Source organism: Hemicordylus capensis, chromosome 12, assembly GCF_027244095.1.
Source record: "Hemicordylus capensis ecotype Gifberg chromosome 12, rHemCap1.1.pri, whole genome shotgun sequence".
Classification (NCBI taxonomy): Eukaryota; Metazoa; Chordata; class Lepidosauria; order Squamata; family Cordylidae; genus Hemicordylus; species Hemicordylus capensis.
Genome location: NC_069668.1, coordinates 1499688 through 1524442, shown reverse-complemented (window position 1 = coordinate 1524442; position 24755 = coordinate 1499688). Strand labels below are relative to the sequence as shown.

At 54.5% G+C, this 24755-nt stretch overlaps 1 protein-coding gene across 1 annotated transcript in view; it reads right to left on the bottom strand.

The window, feature by feature from the left end:
* Positions 1 to 6016: 6016 nt before the first annotated feature.
* Positions 6017 to 24755, bottom strand: part of RABGEF1 (RAB guanine nucleotide exchange factor 1) — a 36229-nt gene continuing 17490 nt past the window's right edge. Inside the window, exons 9-16 of the mRNA XM_053275283.1 lie at positions 23906 to 24091; positions 21667 to 21833; positions 13925 to 14091; positions 12772 to 12853; positions 11897 to 12029; positions 11063 to 11154; positions 9986 to 10242; positions 6017 to 9072 (exon numbers count right to left, since the gene is read on the bottom strand). Coding sequence (XP_053131258.1) covers positions 8674 to 9072; positions 9986 to 10242; positions 11063 to 11154; positions 11897 to 12029; positions 12772 to 12853; positions 13925 to 14091; positions 21667 to 21833; positions 23906 to 24091 — 1483 coding nt within the window. The 3' untranslated portion in view covers positions 6017 to 8673. The remainder of the gene's footprint in view (positions 9073 to 9985; positions 10243 to 11062; positions 11155 to 11896; positions 12030 to 12771; positions 12854 to 13924; positions 14092 to 21666; positions 21834 to 23905; positions 24092 to 24755) is intronic.

Here is a 24755-nt window from a genome sequence, read left to right as displayed (position 1 = left end):
AATGTTGGGTTTCTTAAAGTTGGTTGGACTACAACTCCCATCATCCCCAGCCTCCGTGGCTGCCTCCAAATCGCAGTTGCAGGGAAGCAACAGTGGGAGAGAGGGCATGCCCTCACCTCTTGCCAAGGGCATCTGGCAAGAATCAGGACGCTGGGCTGGATCAGGACTGTTCTTATGCTCTTATACAATGGCCTCTGAACATTGTGGCTGGAGATGATGGGGTTTGTAGTCCAACAACATTGGGGACCCCAGTTGGGGAACTGCTGACGTAATAAGATGATTACCTGGAGATGATGGGGTTTGTAGTCCAACAGCATTCAATGGGGACCCAAGTTGGAGAACTGCTGACGTAATAAGATGATTACCTATCCAAAAAAGGGCTTGCAACTGGAAAAGAAATGCAAAGTACACACCACCGCCAGCCCCGGAGGGATGCTGTGCTGGGGCTGGAGAGGGCCAGCTGCTCTCCCCCTGCTAAAAACAAGAGAATTGTCATTTTAAAGGGTGCCTCTTTGTTCCATTAGTGGGGAGATACATGCAAATTATTTGATGGGATTCCCCCTTCTGGTGGAGGGAGATTCCCCGTTCCTCCGCACAATGGCTTATCTCTGGGGTACCAAGAAATGGCTCTATGGTCTAGGAGGTTCCCAAGTATGGTAGCTGGCAATCTACGGGCCCCTATCCCATATCCAACATTGGCCATGGCAGCGGGGATTATGGGAGATGTCGTCAAACAACGCTGGAACGCAGGGAGCTGCCTTCTACTGAGTCAGACCCTTGGTCTATCTAGCTCAGTATTGTCTACCCAGACTGGCAGCAGCGGCTTCTCCCAGGTTGCAGGCAGGAATCTCTCTCCCAGCCCTGTCTTGGAGATGCTGCCAGGGAGGGGACCGGGAACCTTAGATGCTCTTCCCAGAGCGGCCCCATCCCCTACAGGGAATACCTTCCAGTGCTCACACATGTGGTCTCCCATTCAAATGCCAACCAGGGCAGACCCTGCTTAGCTAAGGGGACGAGTCGTGCTGGCTACCACCAGACCAGCTCTCCTCCCTATGAGGAGGACCAGCATTTGGGCATCCCTGTTATAGAGGAGCCTGACCCACACTTCTGGAGTTAGGGGGCCAAGGCCGAAAATGGCGACTGGCCCCAAACCCCTCTGTTTGGTCCAGAGATGATGCACCCTCCATCCCTTTCTGGTAAGCTTCGCTTTCACGAGGCCGGCCAAGAGGGCCTGGGCTCCTCGGGAGGAGATTATGCAAAGGCGTTCATGTATAAAATTGCTTCTTGTACCAGAAGGCCCTTGCACGCTGGGAAATAGAATATTTTTTTTAAAAAAAAAACACACACGCCACTCTGGGTTGCGAGCACGGTGGTGGACAGAGACCTGCACACTCTATGCGCCGCGTCGGGGCCGTATCTGGGCCATTCACCACTCGAGACCCGGCGGGCTGCCGGCAACGCATTCTTTCTGCTCCAGTAATTGCAGGGAAGGATTTGTTGGGATGAACTTTCGGGGACGAGGGGGGTGGGACGGACATTCTTGTCTTGCTGCTGTTTTACCGGGAACGTAGAGAGCCGTTAGTCTCGTTAACACACAAAACTCACGCACGGAGGCGAGCTGGTCTTGTGGTCCCGAGCATGAATGGCTGCCACTTCCTTGGTGCTTTGCTAAAATAATCACAAAATCCAACACTAAGTTCACTCCGATCCACCCATGCTGTGTGTCGTTTGCAGCTAAATATCACATCCTCCCCAATACCGCCACTTACCACGGGGCATACAGAGAGTCTCTCCTCTAGCATCCGAAAAGTGGCATCTTCTTAATATAACGTTGGGGGGGGGAGGATAAACTCCCCCCTCCCCACATCCTCTAAGCCTTCAAAACATCTGTGCATCCTCCGCAGCTCTGCGGGGCTCCCTCGGATACAAAGTCAACAAAATCAAACGCCGCCATATTTCAAAGGCAATGAGCCGGAGCCGGCTCGCTCCGAAGCGGCAAGAAAAGACAGCCGTTTGGGGGAAAGCAGTGCGCGTTTTGTGTTCCCCTGGAGATGCTGCCGGGGTTTGACCTGGGGACCTTCTGCAGCCAGGCCAAGCCGGCGATTAGCCACTGGATGTTTCTGGCGAACCCATGGCGCTGCCACCTGCGGAGTCTGACTCTTGGTCCATCCAGCTCAGGATCGTCTGCCCTGACAGGCAGCGGCTCTCGCCAAGGTTTCAGTTGCGTATTTCCCAGTTCTAACTGGAGATGCCGGGCACTGAACATGCGAAGCGAGCAGCTGTACAACCACGCGGCGCCTCCTTCCCCAGTTCGGGCAAGAGCGCTAACCTCAGTCCCCGGAGAGCTGCTGCCAGTCAGAGTAGGCAACGCCGCTGTGGACGGGCCGAGGTCCTGACTCAGTAGACAGCCCTGCGCACAGGCCCAGCCCAGAAGTCACGTCCGACCGCACGGGCCCACCGCGCAATTCCCCGCCAGCTGTGCCAAGGCGACAGATTGTGCCGCTCGGGTTCCAGCAGACACCAGCGCGTCGTCATTATTAGAGGATTATTTTAATTAAAAACTGTTTTGCATGCTTAGCTCTTAATTTTTAAGATGATTATAAATATTGCGGTTAACAGAAGGGGTGGCAAGGGGGCGGGGGCGTGGGGGGGGGAGGAAGAGAAATATCAGCCAAGCAAGCAGAACGCAAACACCTTGCGGGCGCTCTCCAGTTTGTGGCCTTGCTCGCCCCCAAAAGGGACAGGGGGCCGTCCATCACCCACCTTCCGAGGTCCCACCAGTCCGTAGTGTGTGGCTAGAACACACCCACGCAAACTTCCATCTCACGCATTTTATTTAAAATGTCCATATTAGTCCACGAGTTAGGAGAAAGCTGGTGGACTGGGGGCAGCATGAAGCCCTATGTCCTGGGACCTTCTCCTGCGGTCTGGCTTGGATGATCTCTCTCCAGGGTGGCTAATTGTCCTGCCCCTCCCAACGGCTAGGGAAGATCAGCCAGGTTCATCCACGGGCCAGGGGCATCGATTTTGCATCTCGTTCCATCTCGAGGAGTGGAGTGGCCACCGCCCCACCTTGTGGCTGGGAGTTCCAAAGGTTAATCCCCCCTTCTCTAAACAGAGATGTTTTTTCTCCCGTCTGCTCCAAACTGGCTTCCCAACCCATTTCATTGGCTGGCCCTCAGTTCTAATATTCCGAGCGAGGGTGGAAAAACTCCAGTCCTGCGAAACGTGCATAACCGTCTAACTTTCTCTCCGGTCGATCCCCTCTCCAATCTCCTTTTCCCCCCCCCCCTTTCCTTCAAAACTCCGGGACCCGTAAGAGTATCGGCACCCCACGCTGCGACCGAGGGCTGTTTGTGAAGTCGGGTCAGTCCTAAAGAGCATCTGCTTGCTGCACACCAGAGAGAAAAATCTAATTTTCTTTTCCAGCTGTTTCTGGAGCCTTGCCACTTTCTTCTGTGTTTTGTCCTCCCACTCGTGGCCTCTCCTCCCTCCCTTCCTCTTGTCAAAAAGACAGAGTGCCATCCCCAGCCGGTGTGGACTCTTGGCGGCCACATAGACAGATTCTCTCCCGGAGGATCTGTCTTCCACTTGGCCTTGAAGGTCCCTCCGTGGTGCCTTCATTGCTGTCATCATCGAGTCCATCCACCTGGCTGCTGGTCGTCCTCTTCTTCTCTTGCCTTCCACTTTCCCCAGCATGATGGACTTCTCCAGGGAGCTGCAGCTTTGCAGAATGTGTCTGAAACATGCTAGTTTGAGCCTGGTCGTTGGTGCCTCGAGTGAACACTCTGGATTGATTTGTTCTAGGACCCATTGGTTTTGTTTGGGCAGAGCTATCAATGGCTACTAGTCTGGTGGCTATAAGCCGCCTCCAGCCTCAGAGGCAAGATGCCTCCGAATCCCAGTTGCAGGGGAGCAACAGCAGGAGGGGGGGCATGCACAGACCTCTTGCCTGTGGGCTTCTCGGAAGCATCTGGTGGGCTATTGTGGGAAACAGGATGCTGGACTAGATAGGCCTTGGGCCTGATCCAGCAGGGCTGTTCCGATGCTCTTAAATGTTCTTAAGTTTGGGTTTCTAGTGCAGTGGAAAGCAGAGGATGCAGACTCTGTCTTCTATGGAAATGAAGAATGAACACTGATTTAACCTGGAAACTCTTCAAACCATTGGAGGCGTCTCCATTTAAAAAAGAAAAAAAGCTGCCTGTGCCACCAGTACTATAACAGAAACCCATTTTTTTCCTCCAAAAAAAGAAGCAGCAGCATTTTGACCCCAGAGGATGCAAAACCCTTCTGATGATCTGCTGAAGCACCTCTTCAAAGACTGCTCCTCCGCTAATAGACCGATAAAACTCCCAGCCCAAATGCTGCATGAATATTTAAGCTGCCATCTATATTTAATTAGCGGAGAGGGAGACTGCAAGAGACCGTCCTTCTTGGAGAAAAAGGCCTTTGCGGCGCTCGGTGAGGCCACAGAGAAGGGGTGGCTGCAGAAAAAGGAAACGGGGCCGTAGCTTAGTGATTGGGCGTCCGCTTTGCTTGCAGAAGGGCCCGGTTCAGTCCCTGGCAGCATCTCCAGGCAGGGCCTGGAACCTAGAGAACCGCTGCCAGTCAGTGCTGACAATGCTGAGTTTGATGAACCAAGGGTCTGACTCAGGCGACAGCAGCTTCCTAAGAGATGGGGCCATAAGCAGAGCATCTGCTTTGCATGCAGAAGGCTCCAGCTTCCATCTCCAGGTAGGGCTGGGAAGAGACTCCTGCCTGCAACCTTGGAGAAGCTGCTGCCAATCAGTGTAGTAGACAATACTGAATTAGATGGAGCAAAGCTCTGGGGAAGGAAGGTAGCTCAGGGAAAGAGCAGCTGCTTGCATGCAGAGAAGGCCCTGTGGCTCAATCTCTGGCATCTCCTAGTCTGGGGCAGCAAAACGGAGAGAAAGCTGTCTTTTTGCTGGTGAAATATTCCTTGTAGCTCTTTCTTATTTGTGCCCCTGCATCGCCACCTAGTGGCCAGAGAAATGGATGGCAACAGAAGCAAAATATTCCCAGCAGCAGCAACCACTATTAAGACTCCAGAACTTCAATGCTGGGGTGCAAAGGGAAGGAATCAGGCCTCCGTTCCTTTCTCGGCTTTACCGCCCTTCTCTCCCCTGGTTCCAAATGCCATGCACTGTGGGGCTTTTTGGCCACAGAATTCAATTTCCCAAACACTGAGAAACGAGACAGTTCATTGGAAGGGTCGTCTCAGTGCGGGGCGGCTGTGAAAGAGGCCAATTCCGTGCTAGCGATCGTTAGGAAGGGGGTGGAAAAGAAAACTGCTACTATCCTAATGCCCTTATGCAAAACTAGGGTGCGGCCACATCTGGGGTACTGCGTACAGTTCTGGTCACCGGATCTTAAGAAGAACATTGTGGAACTGGGAACGGTGCCAAAGAGGGCAACCAAGATGATCAGGGGCCTGGAGCGCCTTCCTTAGGAGGCAAGGCTACAACGCCTGGGGCTCTTTACCTGGGAAAAGAGGCAACACGATTGCTGTATAACCTTATGCATGGAATGGAGAGAGTAAGCAGCGAGAAATTTTCCTCCCTCCCTTTCACCAGACTAGAACCAGGGGTCATCCCATGAAAATCAATTCAGGGCAGACAAAAGGAAGTCCTTTTTGACACAGCACATAATGCATCTATGGAACTCTCTGCCACTGGATGTGGTGAGGACCACTAGCTTGGATGGCTTTAAGAGTGGCTCAGACCGATTCACGGAGGACAGGTCTATCAAGGGCTACTAGTCGGGTGGCTGTGGGCCACCTCCAGCTGCAGAGGCAAGATGGCTCTGAATACCAGTCGCAGGGGAGCAACTGCAAGAGAGAGGGCATGCCCTCGGCTTTTGCCTGCGGGCTTCCCGGATGCATCTGTGGGAACCAAGGTGCTGGCCTTTAGCAAGGCTCCGAGTATTTCTATTAAAAACCAAAACAGACACAGACCTTGCATTCATGACAAAAGCAAATACGTCCGCGGCACAAGAGTCGTGGTGTACATGTTTTATTCGATCTGACAGAAATTTAGTAACAGCAATTACAATACATCTTCTCAGGAGTGAAAAAAAAAACCACGTACCTGGAAACCAGAGTTAGCACCTAAGTGGATCCTGGGGAAGAGAGAAACGGGACCAGGAGAGGAGACTCCGATCTAGGCCGCTATTCTCTCGGGACAGAGGCCGACAAACGCAACTCCCTGGGTCCAGCTGATAAGCTCGCTAATGTCAGTTCTGCGGTTTAGCATGGGGAGGCCGAGGACAGAAATACTTAGCCGCGAAACAATGCCAGGAAGGTGCCGCTCAAACGGAAGGTGCGTTTTTAAAAATTCAGTAGCCACCGCCAGAGAAGTTTCTGGTCCAGACTTATTGCAAAGAGACAGCATTGCTAAGATGGCCATGTTTCTAGATGCCTCATGGAGACCCGGTGCAGGTCTCCAAGCGAGATCTAGACTAGATCTGGAAATCTGGTGGCCAGAACTGGGCCAGGAACAAAGGAGGTTCGGCTAGATCACGAGAGCTTGAGGGGAGGAGATGTGTGAAAACTAATTCTTTTAAAATGTGTTCTTCAGCAGTATAACACTGTAAGGAGACTGTCCTTATTTGAACCTTGGAGCCAGGACAGAGTTTGAATGGCAAAGAGGGCGTGCAAATTTAATATATTAAGCGGAATTTGGCATCCGAGAAAGGAAGAAACACTTCAGAGGAGCTTGACGAGAGAAGCAAGAACCACACACTTTATTCAGCGGGAATGGGAATTTTAATACTGCTTTTCCGGGATGAATGGAGCTGGACCCCAATCAGTGAAAAGCAGCCTGCCGTGAGAAAGCAAGGAACTGCCTGGAACCAACCACGGGCCACCTGAGGAGCTCGCTAGTCTTTGGAACCCATTGTCACTGCAACACATGCTGGATTTTTTTAAAAAATGGTTTCATTTCCCCTATCACCCACCCAGACCTTTCAGACCTTTCAGTTCCATCCAGACTGCTCCAGAGTCAGGAGAGAAAAAACAGTGATGCTACAAAAACAGGTTCCGAGACACTTTTAAAGCTGCTGAAGAGGGTGCTTGTCTTCCCAAAAAAGCCAGGCGGCTTCTTGGGCCAAGGCAGGAGGTAGGGATAAGAAACCAAGAGAGACAGACACCCACAGCAATAAGGATGGATGAGTTCTCAGGGAGGGAAGAGGAGAGAGAACAAGGCGGTCTTAAATCCACCCGAAATGCGCCAAACACTTTAGGACTAATTCAAGCACACACTAAAAATGAGCACAAGATAGGAGCCAGCCCACGCCACACATTTAATATATATTTGGGCATCGGCCCAAATATTCAGATTTGAGGGAGAGGGGAAGGGACATGTTATACCAGTGGTTCTCGAACCCGGGTCCCGGGGCTGCTGGATTACAATTCCCATCACCCCAGCCATTGTGGCAGGGGATAATGGGAGTTGTAGACCTCTTTGGAGAAGGTACAAATTGGGTTTCCTTCGCTTCCAACGGCATCGTGCGCCATGCGGAAAACCGGTCGAGGCAGGACAGGCAATCACGAGATTCTCTCCTCGCCTGCTCAGTCCCAATTTCCCCACAGAAGGAGAAAAATATCCACGCCGGATACTGGAGAATAGAATCAAGCCATCCTTTAATCCTCGGTCGGCCAACGCCACGTGTTTCTAGAGCAGCACAGATCTGCCCTAGCATTCCAGAAACGGGTTCCAGCAGACCCGAGCTGAGTGGCTGTTATAGGCCAGCATGCAGCAAGGGGAGAAAAAGGCTATTTCAGTGCATTTCCAGGGGAATCGGAGAAGAAACGACAGATCTTGGGACATTTTATCTGTCAGCTTGCAGCCGATGGATGGCAGTTTCCCACTATCAGGAACTTCCCTCTCTGTTTCCCTAGAAGAAGACTACTCGGGTGAGAAACGAGCCCTGTGGAGTGTGGGGAAAATAAAACCAAGAAACACCCACCGTTTCTTAGAAAATGCCATGCAGGTAAGAGGAGTGTGCAGATGTCCAGCCTATTTACAGATTTAAATAAGTCTACTTTACACTGGATTTCCTTCTATTTGTTTCCTAAAAAACGGTCAAGTACCTGTCGACTTCCAGACGCTGGCAGAGAACATCCTCCCACTGGAATCTCTTGCGGTTATCCTTCGTCTAGAAGGGACGGGAAGAGTCCTCCAGATTATTCTCAACCCTTCTAGAGGCAGGATAAATCGTGTGTGTGTGTGTGTGTGTGTGTGTGTGTGTAGAGATGCAAAATGCAGAATATTATATTCCAAGTATTGCGGGGAGAGAGAGAGAAAGAAAAGAAAGCTTCAACCAATTATTTGCACGCACGCACGCACACACGCAAGGCATGCCTGCCAAGGGGGGAGAAATGGGGGGGGAATCAACCCCGAGTTGCTTAAAAAGTCGGATTCGTGTGAAAAATAAGACATCAGATGCCGTTCAGCGCCACACAAGGGGGAGAGAGAGAGCCCCCACGGCAGCCTCCTCTGGCCGGAATAAATATCAGACACACGAGCCAGCGAAAGGGTACCTGTGAAACTCTGGTGCCTGCCCCGGCGGGTTTTCCTTCCGGCGCAGGAAAAGGAGGAAGCCAGGCAGGGAGGGATGGCCCCCCCCGCCCGCCCCGGGTCCCAGGCGCGGGCCTCAGCCCACGTAGAGCTGCGGCTGCAAGGGAGGCGGCAGTTTGTCGTTCTCCACGTTCTCGGAGTCTATGGCCGCCAGCGCCGGCTGCGGGGGCTTGATCTCCAGGGGGTACTTCTCCACGATCTCTCGGACCTCCTTGGAGACGGCGTCCGTCCACTCGATGAGGTCCTCCTCCAGCTGGCGGGCCCCGCTCGCGATCCGCTCCTGGCGCTCGTTGAGCTGGGCGAGGAGGTCCAGGTTGCGGTACATCTGGCGGACCCCCGCGCAGACGTCGGCCGGCCAGCTCTTGGGCTCCGGCTTCTTGGGCGAGGTCTGGCCCGACATGTAGCGGTCAAAGTCCTCCTCGCTCAGGTTGAGGGACTGGGCATCCAGCTTCTCGATGAAGGCCACGGCACAGCACTGCAAGAGCGGTGTCAGTTTAGCGACCCGTCCCTACCGTCCTGATCCCGCTCTTCCGCCAAGAGCGGCGCAGACGGCTATGTTCCTCCACACAACCACCCTGCAAGGTAGGCTCGGCCGAGCGAGAGACACAGGATGGGCCCCGAGTCACCCACCCACTTTGGGAACTTTCGTTGAAACACGGGATATAAATATCTGTTGTCTCCATACACTGACTGGCAGCAGCAATCCAAGGATGTGAGGACTGCTCTCCCAACCTGCTCAGAAATGCTGCCAGGGATTGATTCTGGGGCTTTCTGCGTGCCAAGCAGATGCTCTCCTATTGAGCTAGAGGCCCATCCTCCAGAAAGCTGCTGCCTACTGAGTCAGACCCTTGGTCCTTCTAGCTTAGTATTGTCAGCACTGACTGGCAGCGGCTTCTCCCAGGTTGCAGGCAGGAGTCTTTCCCAGCCCTTCCTGGAGAGGCTGTCGGGGAGGGCACTGCGGACCTTCTGCATGCCAAGCAGAGGCTGGACCCCTATGCGATCGCCTCATCCCCCAAAGGGAATATCCTACCGTCGTTAGCATCCACATGCGCCCCCCCCCTCCAAATACGATCCTCCCCATCTCTGACAATTTTTTAAAAATTATTTTAAAAACCATCTTTTTACGCAGGCTTTTTCAGCTTCTTGATACTGCATAGGTTTTAATTTTGTGAGTGATTTTTAAATTATTTTTTCTTAGTTTTGATATGTGTTTTTAACTGCCTTAGATCATTCCGAGCCACCCAGAGACGCGGGTTTGGGGCGGTACACAAGTGGGATCGATAAAGCAATCAACTCAATGCAAACCAGGGTGGGCCCTGCTTAGAAAAGGGACCATCTAGGCTCCCTGCCCCCAGCCCAGCCCTCCCCAGGCCCGCGGCTGTCCTCACCAGGTTGGTGAAGTAGTAGCCGTCCTCTCCCGTCATCAGCCTGCTGGGGTTGCAGAAGCGGGTGATGTACTGGATGTTGGACTGGAGGCGGGGCGGGTTGCCCTTCAGGACGATGTAGATGAGAGTGGGGAGCAGGTCGTCGGCCGAGGCGGGCTCGTTCTTCGTGGTCCGGATGGCGGTGAAGATGTGCTTGCTGCAGCTGGTGATGCAGGCCAGCTTATCCCGGGGGACCCGCTTGGAGTCCATCTCAATGATGTCTGCGAGAGGGGAGAGAAAAAGGAGGCTCAGAGGGCTTTTGCGGGGGCCACATTCGAACACACCCACTTGAAAGCCTGGCTCCGTTGCGTGACACTGACCGGCAGCAGCTCTCCAAGGTCTTAGACAGGGCTCTTTCTCCATCTCTCTCTGGACATGCTGCCAGCAACTGAATGCGGGAATTTCGGCCCACAGAGCCGGCTCTGTACTGCTGAGCTAGAGGCATGATCCACAGTTCTGGCTAACAGAATGTTAGGGGCATAGGAATCTGCCATATACTGAGTCAGACCGTTGGTCCATTTAGCTCAGTGTTGCCTACTCTGACTGGCAGCAGCTCTCCAAGGTTTCAGGCAGGAGTCTTCCCCAGCCCTACCTGGAGATGCCGCCAGGGAGGGAACTGGGGACCTTCTTCCCGGAAAGCAGGGACTCTGTCACTCAACGACAGCACCGTCCATTCCTCTGAGAACTCTCTTTGCTGCTCCCGTTTTCCAAATACAGTTGATACATGCCCCCACCAGTTCCCAATCTCCCGAGCATCTCTTAAGTGTCATTCAGACTCTCTCTCTCGACTACCAGGGAGGTCCGCCGGGATCTTTTCCGATGGGGCGGCGGCGGCAGCCTCGGAAAATGAATTTGCCTACGGGCACACAGCCAAGGCAAGTCAGGCGCAGGATCCGAACTGGGAACACCCTAGTTCCCAGCTGGGTCTCCTTCCGCCCGGTGCTAGCAGAAATCTCGGGAGAACCTCCAAGCCAAAATGCATCAATCCCCGCCACCCACCCACGGCCGAAGGGGGAACCGCTCCGGGGGGCCCTCTCCTACCTGTGATCGCTTTCACCACCACGTCCGAGACTTCCGGGATTTCCTCGTCGACGGGGACGCAGAGCATCTGGGGTGTGACCCAGTGCAAGGCCCTGCAGAGGGGAGGGAGACACGGAGATGCCCGTCATGAACTTTGGGAGGGCACACACATGTTCTCAAGGCGGTTTACACCGAGAGACACATCGGGAAATCAGACGGTCCCCTGTCCCCAAAGGGATCTCAGTCTTAAAAGAAACACAAGGTGGACACCAGCAAAAGCCACTGGAGGGATGCTGTGCCGGGGACGGAGAGGGCTGGTCGCCCTCCCCCTGCTAAATACAAGCCAGCGATCCTCAGACGGGGAACAAATAATGCAGCTGCGGTGTGGGAAGCCAAAGGACTCCGAGGACTCCCAGGGAGCCCTTCACGCACCCCGAACAGTGATCGCACCCCCTGCCCAAGGTTTGGAACTCCTGGAATAAGGGGTCGCATTTAACCCCCAGGGCTGCAGACCTGAATTCTGTGCAAGAGCCGAATCCCGTGCCGGCAAGCGGAAAGCAAGCCTGTGGGATTTGTTCTGCTTTTTCTCGTCAAGCAGAGAGAGGCGAATCCCAGTCTGCCCGGGACCCTCTCGTTCAACTTCAGGATACAGCGACTCTCACTGGGGGACACTGGGGACAAGTCCAAGAAGCCTCCGGGGTGATCCGGAGGGAACCAAGAACCAGAGGCCATCGCCAGAACTTTGGAACTTGTTGGGGGCAGAGAGAGCCCGCCTTGGATGACGCCAGCCCCATGCAAGAAGGCTGCTGAGACACCCAGGCCCCTTTCCCAAGAGACCCTGTCCCCCCCGCACACCTGATCCTCTTCTGGATCGCAAGGTCCTTCTTCTCGTCCTCGGTAGTCTCCGGGCAGAAGACGTGCTTGTACAGCCGGGTCATGACGTACTTCTCAACCTGGTCCATCGCTTTCTCCACTTTCTCCGGAGGCGCTGGAAAAGCAGACAGGGCGTGCGGAGGCAGCGGGGTTAATATTCAAAATACACGTAACAAGGAAGTGATCCACCTTGGAACGTGGTTGAAGATCCAACACAAAAGCAATACAAAAGACCAGGAAAGACTGCGATATGGTCCTCGGCTAACATCTTAGAACTACCCACCGAAGAGAAGAACATAAACGGGGATTTTAATAATAAAGGTTAATCGTGCTGCCTAAAATCACTTTCAAAACTTAATAAGGATTGTTTTTAAAAAGTCATTACATTACTATTATCGCTGCTATTGTATTACTACAATACAATAGTTCTCACACATACGCTGGTGTGTAAATATGCTCGTAGGACTTTTAATGTACTGTGACTTTTAAAAACAATCCTTAAGTAATAAGCAATTCCAGGCAGCATTATTCAGCTTAATTATTAGAATACCCATTTATGTCCTTAGCTTTTGTCGTTCTAGATTATTAACCTAGGACCATATTCGTGTTCCCTGCTCTTTCGTATTGCTTTGGTTTCCCTTTTGGATCAGGTTCATACCCTGCCTGGTTTTGTGCACTGTGAAGGGCACACGAGCGACCCACCCCGCAAAGTTAAGCAGGCCCTGGCCAGCTTCTTCTGGGTCGGCAGCTCTGTCCGACCAGAAAGGGCACACCCAGACCTGCTCCAAAAAATCCAGAAGCCCGCCTCTCCTCCAAGATCCACGCCACAAGCAGCGGAGCATAGAAAGAGGATTTACCTTTCGCGCGAATCTGCAGTCTCTCAGTCACACTCTGATAGAAGTCCTGGGCGCACTCGGACTGTTCCTCGATGCTCAGCTCCTGCAAGAGAGAGTTAGCCGCTGTCGATGTGAAGGGGCGCTTCCCTTGTCTGTAGCAGGGGGAGAGCAGCTGGCCCTATCCAACCCCAGCACAGCACCAGTGCTTGCTGCCGCCGTCTGCTTTGTGTTTTAGATTGAAAGCAGCCCCTTGCGATCAGCTTTATTTATTTTTCTATGTAAACAGCTTTGACAGCTTTTGCTGAAAAGCAATCTAGAAATAGGCGTAGTCGTACAGACAGTTCAACACACAATCCCTGCGCTCAGATCCTGCAACACTCTCCTTTGTGCGTCTCCCAACACTGCGGGTTGCCGTTTGGGAAATAGCTGGCTTGCTAACTGGTAAAAAAACACACACACACCACACCACAACAAATCTGGTCGGTTCCTTAAGGTGAAGCAGCTTGAAGGCCCATCTGGGGCGATCCGTGAATTGATTTAAAACCAACACAAGTGTTTACATTTTTTCTTCCTAAATATAGGAATGGCATACGGTGTTCGCTATTAAACTAACAAGCCAAGCAGCACACCGTACGATTCAAGGCTGTGTTAGGCTTTCGTCCCATCAATTGGTAATGGATTTTTCTCTCTCTCTCTCTCTCTCTCTCTCTCTCTCTCTCTCTCTCACACACACACACACACACACACACACACGGAGAAGCTGCCATATACTGAGTCAGACCCTTGGTCCATCTCGCTCAGTATTGCCTACACAGACTAGCAGCGGCTGCTCTCTCTCAGGAGATGCTGCCAGGGAGGGAACTTGGGACCTTCTGCTCTTCTCAGAGGAGCTCCATCCCCTAAGGGCAAGATCTTGCAGTGCTCATACACGTAGCCTCCCATTCAAATGCAAACCAGGGTGGACCCTGCTTAGCAAAGGGGAACAATTCATGCTTGTTACCGCAAGACCACATTTTTTAATACACACACACACACACACACACACACACACACACACACACGCTCCACTCTTAACCCCAGAGCGCTTTCCCACCCCACTCCCCTGAAACCCTACACTGTGAGGATCCGAGCTCCTGCCGGCCTCTCGCCCCCGCCAGGGGAAAAGCCGCCGTACCCGCTTGTGGTGCATGGCCTCCAGGAAGAGCTTGCAGTGCTTGTAGATGTCCTGCCCAACCTTGTGGTAGGTCTTGAGGAACTCCACGAACTCCTTGGACACGCGGTCCGTCTCCACGCTGACCTGTCTGCTGACGGAGGGGCTGGGGGCCTTGGCTTCCTGGACCTCTGTGGGGGGAGGCAACGGGAGAAGGTCAGGAGACCCCGGGCAAGAGGAAAACTGGCCCCTCCCTTGGAGATCCCTAGCACCTGCTGTTCACACATGCTGTTCACACACACCCCGAACTGGATGGGGACGTACAGCTGCCCAGGCTAGCAGCCGTCGCCCCGATGTGCATTTGCCTAATCCCCCCTTTCCCTGTATTTACCCAAATAAAGACAACTCTGAACTTAAGACGAGCCCCTGAAAAAACAGACGTTTATTATTCATTCATTCACCGCCTTTCCTGAACGGGCGCAGGGCAGTTTACATTAAAATCTCTCTCTCACACACACACCCCAAAACAACTAAAAATCAGAACACATTTAAACCGGATCAAAACCAGAATCAAAACTGGACATCATTCAGCGCCAGGCTAAAAAAAAAACCAAAGATCTTTACGGCTTTCCTGAAGGCCTCCAAGGAAGGTAATCCTCCCATATGTGCCATCAGGAGGAATAAATCCCATTCCTTTCCCCCCCTTTTTTTTTTACATGGCCAGATAGTCCTTGGCTTAGCCAAGCTCCAGAGGCCTCCGTTCTCCTCGGAGAGGAAAGCTCAAGGTCTACAGCCCCGGCAGGTCTACGCTTCGCCTCCTGATCTCAAAGGCACGGTGATGAGCTGCAGTGCTTGGTCTTCTGGAGACGTGTCTCTCTCTCGCCCAGACACCCCGCCGCCCCAAAGATAAGACGCACCCATTCCCTGTTCAGAAACAGGCGCCAACTCACCCACCTCTCAGCTTGCCGGCCAGCACTGCTCGGAGTGAAGGATGGAGCGTGCAGACGAAACGGAAGTGGTGATGGGACACAGAGAGAGAGAGAGAGAGAGAGAGAGAGAGAGAGAGAGAGAGGATGACAAAGAAACAACACAGCAAAAGGTTCTCAGTTGGCGTCTGGCAAGAGGCAATGATCGAGGCCGGCAGAAAGGCGGCTAGCACAGGGGTGGTGGGACGGGCGTGGGGGGTCACGAGGACGGCAGGACGGAGGAGACCTTCTGCAACGCGTAATGTGGCCAGACGCTTAGGGGTGTGCGGATTGACAGCAACACAGGCAGCTTTGAAGGGTGTGTGTGTGTGTGACTGGGGGAGGAGAGCTGGCTTCACAGCAGCGAGCATGAACCGTCCCCTTTTGCTAAGCAGGATCTGCCTGGGTTTCCACTCGGATGGGGGAGGCTATTTGGGATGATGTGGAACCTCCATGGCCAGGAAGAGTCAAGCCCTAAACCGCCTAGAGTGGGGCTTTTAATTGTGATGGGGGAAATGGCGCTTCCGTCCTCAGAGGCGCTATGCCACTGGGCAGGGAGAGAGGGCCCGGGGCTTCATGCCCTGTGGCCAGGTTGCCCAACGGTGGCACTCCAGGTGTTGTGGGCCGGCAACTCCCACCATTCCTGGCCACTGCGACAGTGGATGACAGGTGCTGTAAGCCAACAGCTGGAGGGCTGCAGTTCAACACCCCTGCCCTGTGGGATTCCCACGGGGGCATCGGGTTGGCCGCTGTGGCTAGCAGGATGCTGGCCAAGGTGGTCCACTGGTCCGATACCGAGAGGCTGCTCTGACATTCATCACTACTGCCACCAAGCTGGATAGCCTAGGGCAAGGGTTTCCCAGCATTGAGTCCCCAGATGTAGGACTACAACTCCCACCATCCCCTGCCAAAACACTACGGTGGAGAGGGGTGATGGGAGCTGTTGTCCGTCAACCTCTGCTGGCCCAAGGTTGAGAAACCCCTGTCCCAAGGGACAGTTTTACCAGCTGTGCTTCAGAGCTAAAATTAAATATATATATATTCTAAGAAGAAACACGCACCGGTCTTCTATGCTGACCAGAACCGCCAACCTTTGCGGTCTGTATAAGAATCACCGCCGAATTGTTCTGCTGCTGTTCAGATCAGCAAGCCTGTCCGTTTCAAGTCACACCAGGCCGTTTGCCGAATTCCCTTTCGGGCTGGCCGCCCTTTGGGGACGGGGAATTATCCCGCCGGCCTTTCCCCCCACCACGTAGGTTGCTTTTGAGCGGAAAAGCAGCACGGACAGACCCATCCTTGTCACTGCAGAATCGGCTTTTTCTCCGCCCCACGTCAGCAAGACAGAGGAGAGAGAGACACACACACAGACTGGGGAACCAGGGAAAAGTCAGAGGCACAAACACCACAAGAGAGAGAGCGACACACACACACACACACTGGAGACAGACGAGGCTGCAGGCATGTTTTACGCACGGCAGGCAGGAAGCATCTTCTGGGTCAGCAGCGCAGGAGAAGCGACTGCACTCTATGGCTGCACCCTCGCCTGGCCAAATCTTTCCTGCCGGGTTAGCGCTACGGCCGAGGCCCATGAACAAGCAAGCACCCTTTCTGGAGCGATTTAGAGGTCTGCCCCAAAGATGACCCCCACCCACCAACCTCAGCCCACCCAGCCAGCGCCAGGCAGAGGCAACGCCACAGGACACACACAGGAAGCGGCAGAGCCCAGAATCCTCTCCCTGGCTGCAGCCCCGGCCACTGGTCTTCAGAGGCACACTGCTACTGGAGATGGAGGCTCTCTTCGGGTCTGATGCTGCACTGCTGTTGAAAGGCCCCCCTCTTCCTCCACGGTCGTGTCCAAGCCCCCTTTCCCAGCCCTCTAAACGCCCCACAGCAGTGAATCCCATAAATTAGGGTTATGGAATGTCACCAAATGGGAGGGGAGCTGGTCTTGCGGTCGCCAGCATGAATGGCCCCCTTTGCTAAGCTGAGCCCACCCTGGTTTGCATTTGAAAGGGAGACTAGAAGTGTGAGCATTACTGTCAGATATTCCCCGCTTAGGGGATGGAGCCGCTCTGAGAAGAGCATCTAGGCTCCAAGTTCCCTCCCTGGCAGCATCTCCAGGATCGGGCTGATTGAGATCCCTGCCTGCCACCTGGGAGAAGAAGCCGCTGCCAGTCTGTGCAGACAATGCTGAGCTAGATGGACCAGTAGTCGGACTCAGTATATGGCAGCTTCCTCTGTTCCCATACGAATTCCTGAGCTGGGTGAAGCACCAGCAAACCCATCAGCCTACGGCTAGCCTGCCGGCTCTGTTTAGCTTCCACGTTCAAAGGCTTGCTGACACTATTATTTATTGTTATTATTATTAGTTTAAGCACGGCTGGTCTCCGCCCATTTCACGAGGTCCCACCCAATGAGACGCACATGGGTACTAATCTCCGGTCTTCCCCTGCAGCTAGAACTCTGATCCAAGGACTCCAAACCGAGAGAGACTCCGAGAAGGTCCGACCCCTCTCAAGCTAGACGGCAATCTCCCCGTTAGAGCGGCTTCCACCCAGAAGGGGCTACAGCCGCCCACGAGGCAGCTGGGGTGGCCTCCACCCCCCCGAGATGAAAGAGAGGGCAGCCCGTCCTCCTGCCTTTCGCACCCGGGCCGTCGGGCCTGCAGGGTCCGTGGGGGGTGTTGAAAGTTTTGAGAAGTTTCGCCCCCCACAAAAAAACGACGGCCGAAAGGTATCGGTGCCAGAAGCACATCCTCCGGAGACGTCTCCGTGAAGAGAGCGCCAGTGTTCCCTCTAAGGCGCGCGCATGTGCATGCGCTCACAAGTTTCGGGATGCCCGCCCAGTTCATTTTCGATCCTGAAAATCAGGAAGGCCCCATTCTGACAGCACGTGCGCACCAGACTGCTTGGATTCTGCCGCCCAGAACAAAACTCATTTTGCAGAGAGAGGAGGGGAAAGAAAGGAAGAGGGAACACTGGCGATATGTCCGCCGTTGCCCTAACCCTGACGCTAACTACCCCTTTCCTCGGTGCAAAAACAACGGCCGTTTGGCCCGAATCCTTCGGGGACAGGGAGAGAGAAGGGGTGGAAACACTGCGGGGCAGTGCAACAAGCCCATTGCCCCTTCCCCATCCGTAGCAGGGTCGACGGGGACAAAAATCACTAGGAGAATTCGTTCCCCCAGATGGGCCTGCCTCGGGGACCATAACAGACTCACAGAGTTTGCCCTGTGGGGCAGAGAAGCTCAAATCCCCTGTGGAATGAAGCCGGGCTCTGCGTGGAGAGTTTTGAGCCCTGTGATCTTAAAGGGAAGGACCCCGTCCTGGGCTTGCAGAAGCAAGCATGGAGGGTCCTCTTTGCTAAGCAGGGCCTGCCCCGGTTTGCATTTGGATGGGAGGCTACATGTGAGTGCAGTCACGATATTCCCCTTAAGGGACAGGGCACTTGCCTGCTTGTACATAGGGGTTCCCAAGTTCCCTCCCTGGCAGCAGCTCCAAGAGAGGGCCGAGAGAGAATCCTGGCCGCAACCTTGGAGAAGCCGCTGCCAGCCTGGGTAGACCATCCTGAGCTCAATAAACCAAGGGTCTGACTCGGTATACAGCAGCTTCCTATGCTGAGGGCTGGTCCCGGGTTTGTGTCCGGTGCCAGCCAGCCGCTACTTCAGCGCAGCTAAATCCCGTGGCTTCTCTAATGGCGCAGATGAAAAACAGAGGCGCAACTCCAGCTTGGATTCTACAAAGCCACTACCACAAGCCGGGGCGGCGGGCCTCCGCCGGGCCGCGTTACCTTCGGCGGGGGAAGCCAGCTCCCAGGGCGGAGTGAAGATCCCCTTCAAGTCCCTGAGAAGGTTATCAGCACTGCGCTCCTTCCCCGGCTCTCCGGGATCAAAGGCGGCCTCCAGTGCGGCTGGAAGGAAGGCAAAGACAGGAAGCCAGGAGCCCAAGGGTGGAAGGAGGAGATGGGGAGAAGGAGGAGACGGCCCACCAAGGACGGGGAGTGGATGGGCCTTGCCGTTCCCAGGCTAGCAGTTGATAGTGAGAGAAGCTCGGGTGGCCGACTGTCCCGCACCGCAAGGCTGGCGCTCCAGAAGGAAGCAAGCGCATGCGGCAGCATCAAGAAGAGGACACGTGGCACGGGGTCTGAGAACAGCTTCCAAACCGGGCCTCCGGAGGCTGCCGGAATGAGTCGTGGCTCAGCAACATCTGGGAGGACCGCCGGCTGGGTGGCCAGTGTGCCCTCGAACAGGGATGGCCAGATATTGTTGACTCCAACTCCCAGAATCCCCAAGCAAAAGCCACTGTAGCTGGGGATGCTGGGAGTCGTAGTCAACCACATCCAGGAATCCCTGTTGGAGGGAACACACGGTCGGGGGGCCCCCTGTTCTAAGCCACGTGCAGCCAACACTACTTTTCAACCCGAGTTCCCAAAGCCGTTTACCTAAATAGGAATCAATCAAAAGAGGCCCCCCCGTCCCTAAAGGGCTCACAAGCTAGAAAAAGAAACATAAAGTAGACCCCAGCAACAGCCACTGGAGGGATGCTGTGCCGGGGACGGATAGGGCCAGTTGCTCTCCCCCTGCTCAATACAGAGAAGCACCACTTTAGAAAGGCGCCTCTTTTTAAAAAGTCAGGGCTGCCTTCTATCCGGGTAAATGGGGTATTGCGTTCGGATGCAAGTCCTCTAGCTGCTCTCTCTTCTTTCGGTCAGGCACAAAGGGCTGGAAACCTACTACGAGGACTCAGACAGTCTCTCCGCTTCAAAGCGGCCTGTTTGCCCAGCTACTCCCAGGAGAAACACAGTCATACCCAACTGCTATTTAGAGCCAGGGCCTGTTCTTCCCAGTGACCCACCCGTCCACCCAACATGCTTCCCAGCAGCAGACGAGCAGATCCCGAGATGCTCAGCATGACTCTGCCAGGGCCTTACTGGGACACCTCAACGGGGCACTTTCCCCTCCCTTCAAGGGACTTTGGACTGAAATCCCTCCAGAATCCCAAAGCCCTTCGCAGGAATGTCGATATGCAACCAGGTCACAAGACTGCGAGGATTTCAAGGCCAGCTGGCTCTCTCACAGCGAGGGAGGGGAGCTAACGGGTGCCTTCGGTTCCCTCACAGCGTCAAAGAATACCTCCAGCCTCAGAGGCACGATGCCTCCCAATCCCAGTCGCAGGGGAGCAGCCGCAGCAGGAGAGGGGGCCTGCCCTGCCTTCTTGCCTGTGGGCTTCTCCGAGGCATCTGGTGGACCACTGTGGAGAACAGGATGCTGGACTAGACGGCCTTGGGCCTGATCCAGCAGGGCTGTCCTTATGTTCTTAATACAGAGTCTGTGAGACAGACCCACAAATTTTGACCGTCGGTACAGGGGGCAAATTTTGACCATCGGTACAGGGGGCAAATTTTGACCATCGGTACAGGGGGCAAATTTTGACCGTCGGTACAGGGGGAAATGCTTATAGTGGTTATTGACAGTGTCCACCACCCCGCTAGAGATGGAAAAGAGGCGAGTGTCTGGTTGCACTGGCAGCTTTCTCTGTGTGATCACCCCTTCTTTATCTCTACCCCCCACAAACGATTCGGGTCAAAGGGCAGCCTTCCCCACAGAGCCAAGGCTTGGGGACAGCGTTGGGGCGACAATGAATCAACGGTTGCATTCCCTCCATGGGGTCGTCTCTGGAGGACGTTCCTGCCCGTGTCCACTCTTCTGACCACGTCAATCAAATGCAACCGGCGTTCTTTCAAAATAACTTTTCAAAGCTTTTCGATACCCCGTCACAAACGTGGCCGCAGCTGGCCTGATAGTCAGGGCCAGGACAGAATGAGAAGACCCTGGAAACGGACGGTCTTGCAATACGGTCGCCTCTTTCCCACCTCGAGGGGTGCCGAGCTTGACAAAAATCGCCATGAGCATCCGTCTGCCCAATGGTACCAACCACCCTGACCGGACCATGCACCCTGACTATTTTTAAAAAACATCTGAAGATCCACCTCTTCAACCCAGCTTTTTCCAGCTTTTTAAATTTTATAGTTTTGATTTTACACTGTCTTAATTTTATACTGTTTTGGAACTGTGAAATTGTTTTAACCTTTCATATTAGTTTTTATTGTTTTTATGTTATTGTTGACCACCCAGAGACGGAAGTTTGGGCAGTATACAAGTTAAATAAATAAATGAATGAATAAATAAATAAATAAATAAATAGTAGGAAAGTGACCAATATATCTGTCACCACCACCAAAACCACCCAGAGATGCAAGTTGGGGCCCGAATAAAAATACAATCAATCAATCAGGGCTGCTCAACTCCAGCCCTCCTGCAGATGTTGGCCTACAACTCCCATGATCCCGTATTGGCCACTGCGGCGGGGGATTATGGGAGTTGTAGTCCAAAAACAGCTGGGGGTCCTAGGTTGAGCAGGCCTGGTATAGATAGTCAGGGTCCCTAGGCATCTTTAAGATTTCTGGAGGGAGGCGGTGATTTGGATCAGGGCAGGGCGAACTTGCCCCACCAGATGCTGTTGGACTCTTGTTGGACGATGGGAATTGTGGTTCAACAACCGCTGGAAGGCCAAATTTGCCCAGCTCTCACTTTTATTTTGTTGGTTGATTTATTTAACATATTTTTATACCACCCAAAACTTGCGTCTCTAAAAGACTTACGTCTCTTATCCTGGAAGGACCACAAGAGCCAGTGTCAGGGAATCTAGAGGGCGACTAGAACAGCTCCAGACCTTGGAGGAACTTCTCACGTGATGAGCTTATGGGCGGGGCGGGGTGGGAAGGAGGGAGAAGAGAGCTTACCTTTCTTAGGGCCGGCCCGGCTGGAGGCCCCAAAGAACTTCTTCACCGTGGTGACTTTGCGGGACTTCTCGTTGGTCTTCTTCTCCTCGAACTTGGCGAACGTGGGCGGCTGAGCCCCCTGGGGCTGGTGGGTGCTGGCGTAGGCTGCTTCTTCCTCCCGCTGGAGCCTGGGATGGGGAGAAAGGGGGGAAAGTGGGCACTGCTGGACTCTGGCAGAAGCAGCCTGCCAGCCGTCAGCATCCGCCTCGCATCCGTCCGGCCAAAAGCGACACGCCACCAGAGAGCACCGGAGCCATGCGTGAGCGAAGCTCCGAGGCCGGGTCCACGCCCGAAGCGAGGAGAACTTTGGCATGTGGACCGAGACGCCCCTTTTTAAGGGCTGCCCCATGCAACCACTTCCTCAGAACTCATTCATTCTACACACACACACACACACACACACACACACACACGGCTCATCCTCGCAGTCAAAACCGGGGTCGGAGGAGTGCCGGGTGGGAGAACCGTCTGTGCTCCCGACTGACGGTCATGTGTTTGCAAAGATCCAGGGGGGAGGAGGGAGGAGGGAGCTGGGAAGGAGAGGCAGCTGGCCTCCTGGTAGCAAACATGAAGGGCCCCCTTTGCTCAACAGAGTCCACCCTGGTTTGCATTTGAATGGGAGACTACATGCGTGAGCACGGGAAGAGATTCCCCTTAGGGGGATGGAGCCCCTCTGGGAAGAGCATCCCGGCCCCAAGTCCCCTCCCTGGCAGCATCTCCAAGAGAGGGCCGAGAAAGACTCCGACCTGCAACCGTGGAGAAGCCGCTGCCAGTCTGGGTAGACAATCCTGAGCTCTGAGGACCCAGGGTCTGACTCAGCTGACAGCAGCTTCCTAAGTTGCCAGCAACGGATGGAGGGTGAGCAAAAAGCCGCTCTCACCAGCTCCCAGCTCCCACACACTCGCTCTCCCCTCCTCCTCCCTTGATCTTTGCAAATACACAACCGCCGATCGGGAGCGCGCACAGATCTCCTACCCTGGCTGGCTGCTCCTCTGACCCTATTTAGGGTCGTGAGAACAGCTCTCCTCTCTCCCACGCCCCCCCCCCGGGCAAACAGTCCTGAGCCCCACTTCCTGCACCCAAAACCTCCCAAAGCCCCACTTTCTAAACCAAAAGGCTCCGAAACGGCAGCATCCGGGGGCTCTCGGGCTCCCAGCTATCGGGCTACGGCGCCCCAGGGTCTTCGGCCCAGGCGGCCGGGGGCGATGGGGCTCGTAGTCCCACGCCATCCAGGGACCCAAGTCTGAGAAGCCTGCGGCCCTCCATCCTGCCTCCCCAGCCCTCTACCTCATCCTGCGGAAGGCCAAAAAAAAAAAAAAGGAAGGCTGCAAAAGGACGCTACAAGCCCCTGCCTCCCACACCCCCAAATGACGAAGGTCCCAAACTTCCTCTTTTCCCCTTTATCTTATCTCTCAGCTGACCAGCCCCGCTCCGCCCACACCTGGACAATCATCTGCCCAAGAGAAATCGGCACAGATAAAGCCTGGATCCCTCCCCCTGAATAACCCACACAAGCCCAGACCCGTGACAAGAGTTCGGCTGGAACAGGGCCAGGCAACTTAGGCCTACCAGCCGTCTCTGGACTACAACTCCCATCACCCCCCCCCCCGCCACAGGGACTGTGGGAGCTGTAGCCCCACCACCGCTGGAGCGTGCGGCCTTGATCGCAAGCCGTGAAGGCGGACAATCTTGGCCCCCACAACTGTCGGACTACAACTCCCATCATCTGAGGTGCTTGGGAGTCGTCATGCCACGGCATCCAGGAGCCCCCGTTTGAAACCCCGCCAGATGACGACGCTCCGGAGGGATCTTTCGTGTAGAAAACCGGCACGGCAAGAAGCCACTGCTCCCCCGCTCGGGTCTCAAACACTGGAACCCCCCCAGATATGAACCCAGGAGCAGGGCGAGGAAAGATGCAGGGAGCTGCTGCCAGTCAGAGCAGACAAACCAACCGCCCAACTTGGCAGCAAGCAGCTTCGGATGAGCATTCAGGCGAGATGGAGAAGCACAGGCTACGAAATCATTTGCTATAGCTTGCTCTTTAAAAAAAAAAAAAAGATATATATTTGGCTAAGGAATTGCAGCTTGAAGGACCTGCACACGCGGGTCCCCCCTGCCCCAAGGCTCTTTCCCCCACACCCAGCAGGGTCCGGAGCCGTCTTATGGGGGAGGCGGAAGCAGGCCGCCAGGGGAAACTCACCGCTCCGCCAGCTCCCAGTCCTCCTGGATCTGCTTCTGCCGGGCCTTCTGGTACTCCTCCCGCCAGCATTTGGAGCAGAAGCCCTGCCAGGCCGGGTTGCCGTAGTAACCGCATCCTTTCTTGCAGAGCAGCTCTGACTGGTCCACGTGGATGCCGCGGCGCTCCGACTTCAGGCTCATGGCGCTCCTGTCGGGGGGGGGGGGGGAGAAAAGGCTGTCACGTTTGGGCGTCGGGCTCTTAGGCACACCGCGAAGAAAGGGAGGGACAGACAGACAGACAGACACACACGTCAACGTCAGAAAAACGGCCCCTGCGTCCCACCAGGAGTCACTGCCACGCTCCGCCCCCTCCCCCCCATTCTCCCAGGTTCAAACTGGGTCGCGCGTAACGGCTGCCGCGCCAAAGAAAACACGCTTCTCAGACACAGGCGGCGGGTTATGTAATCCTAGACTGCCGAGATCCAAATCGATTAGCAGAGAAACACAACAGACGCAGAGAAGATGCTCCCGAAGGGAACGGGCAAGGTCCAGCACAGGGGTTTTCCACACCTGGGGGACCCCCCCCCAGATCCTCAAGGAACGGATTTACCTGGATCGGGACTAGTTTCTCCCCCACCCCAGGTTCTTTGATGTCAGAAATGGGGGAGACTGCCTTAAATGCAGAGTCCCTCTTCCTTTCGGGCAGACACAGGTATAACCTCTGTTTCACCTGTATGTATTTCTTTTCAGAGGGTTGTCTTCTATTTGAGTAAACAGGATATTAACTATGGAACCCCACCACTGCCACCACCCAGCCACCCACCCCATCCACACAATATAATTCCATAAGGCTCCAGTCATCATTAAGGAAT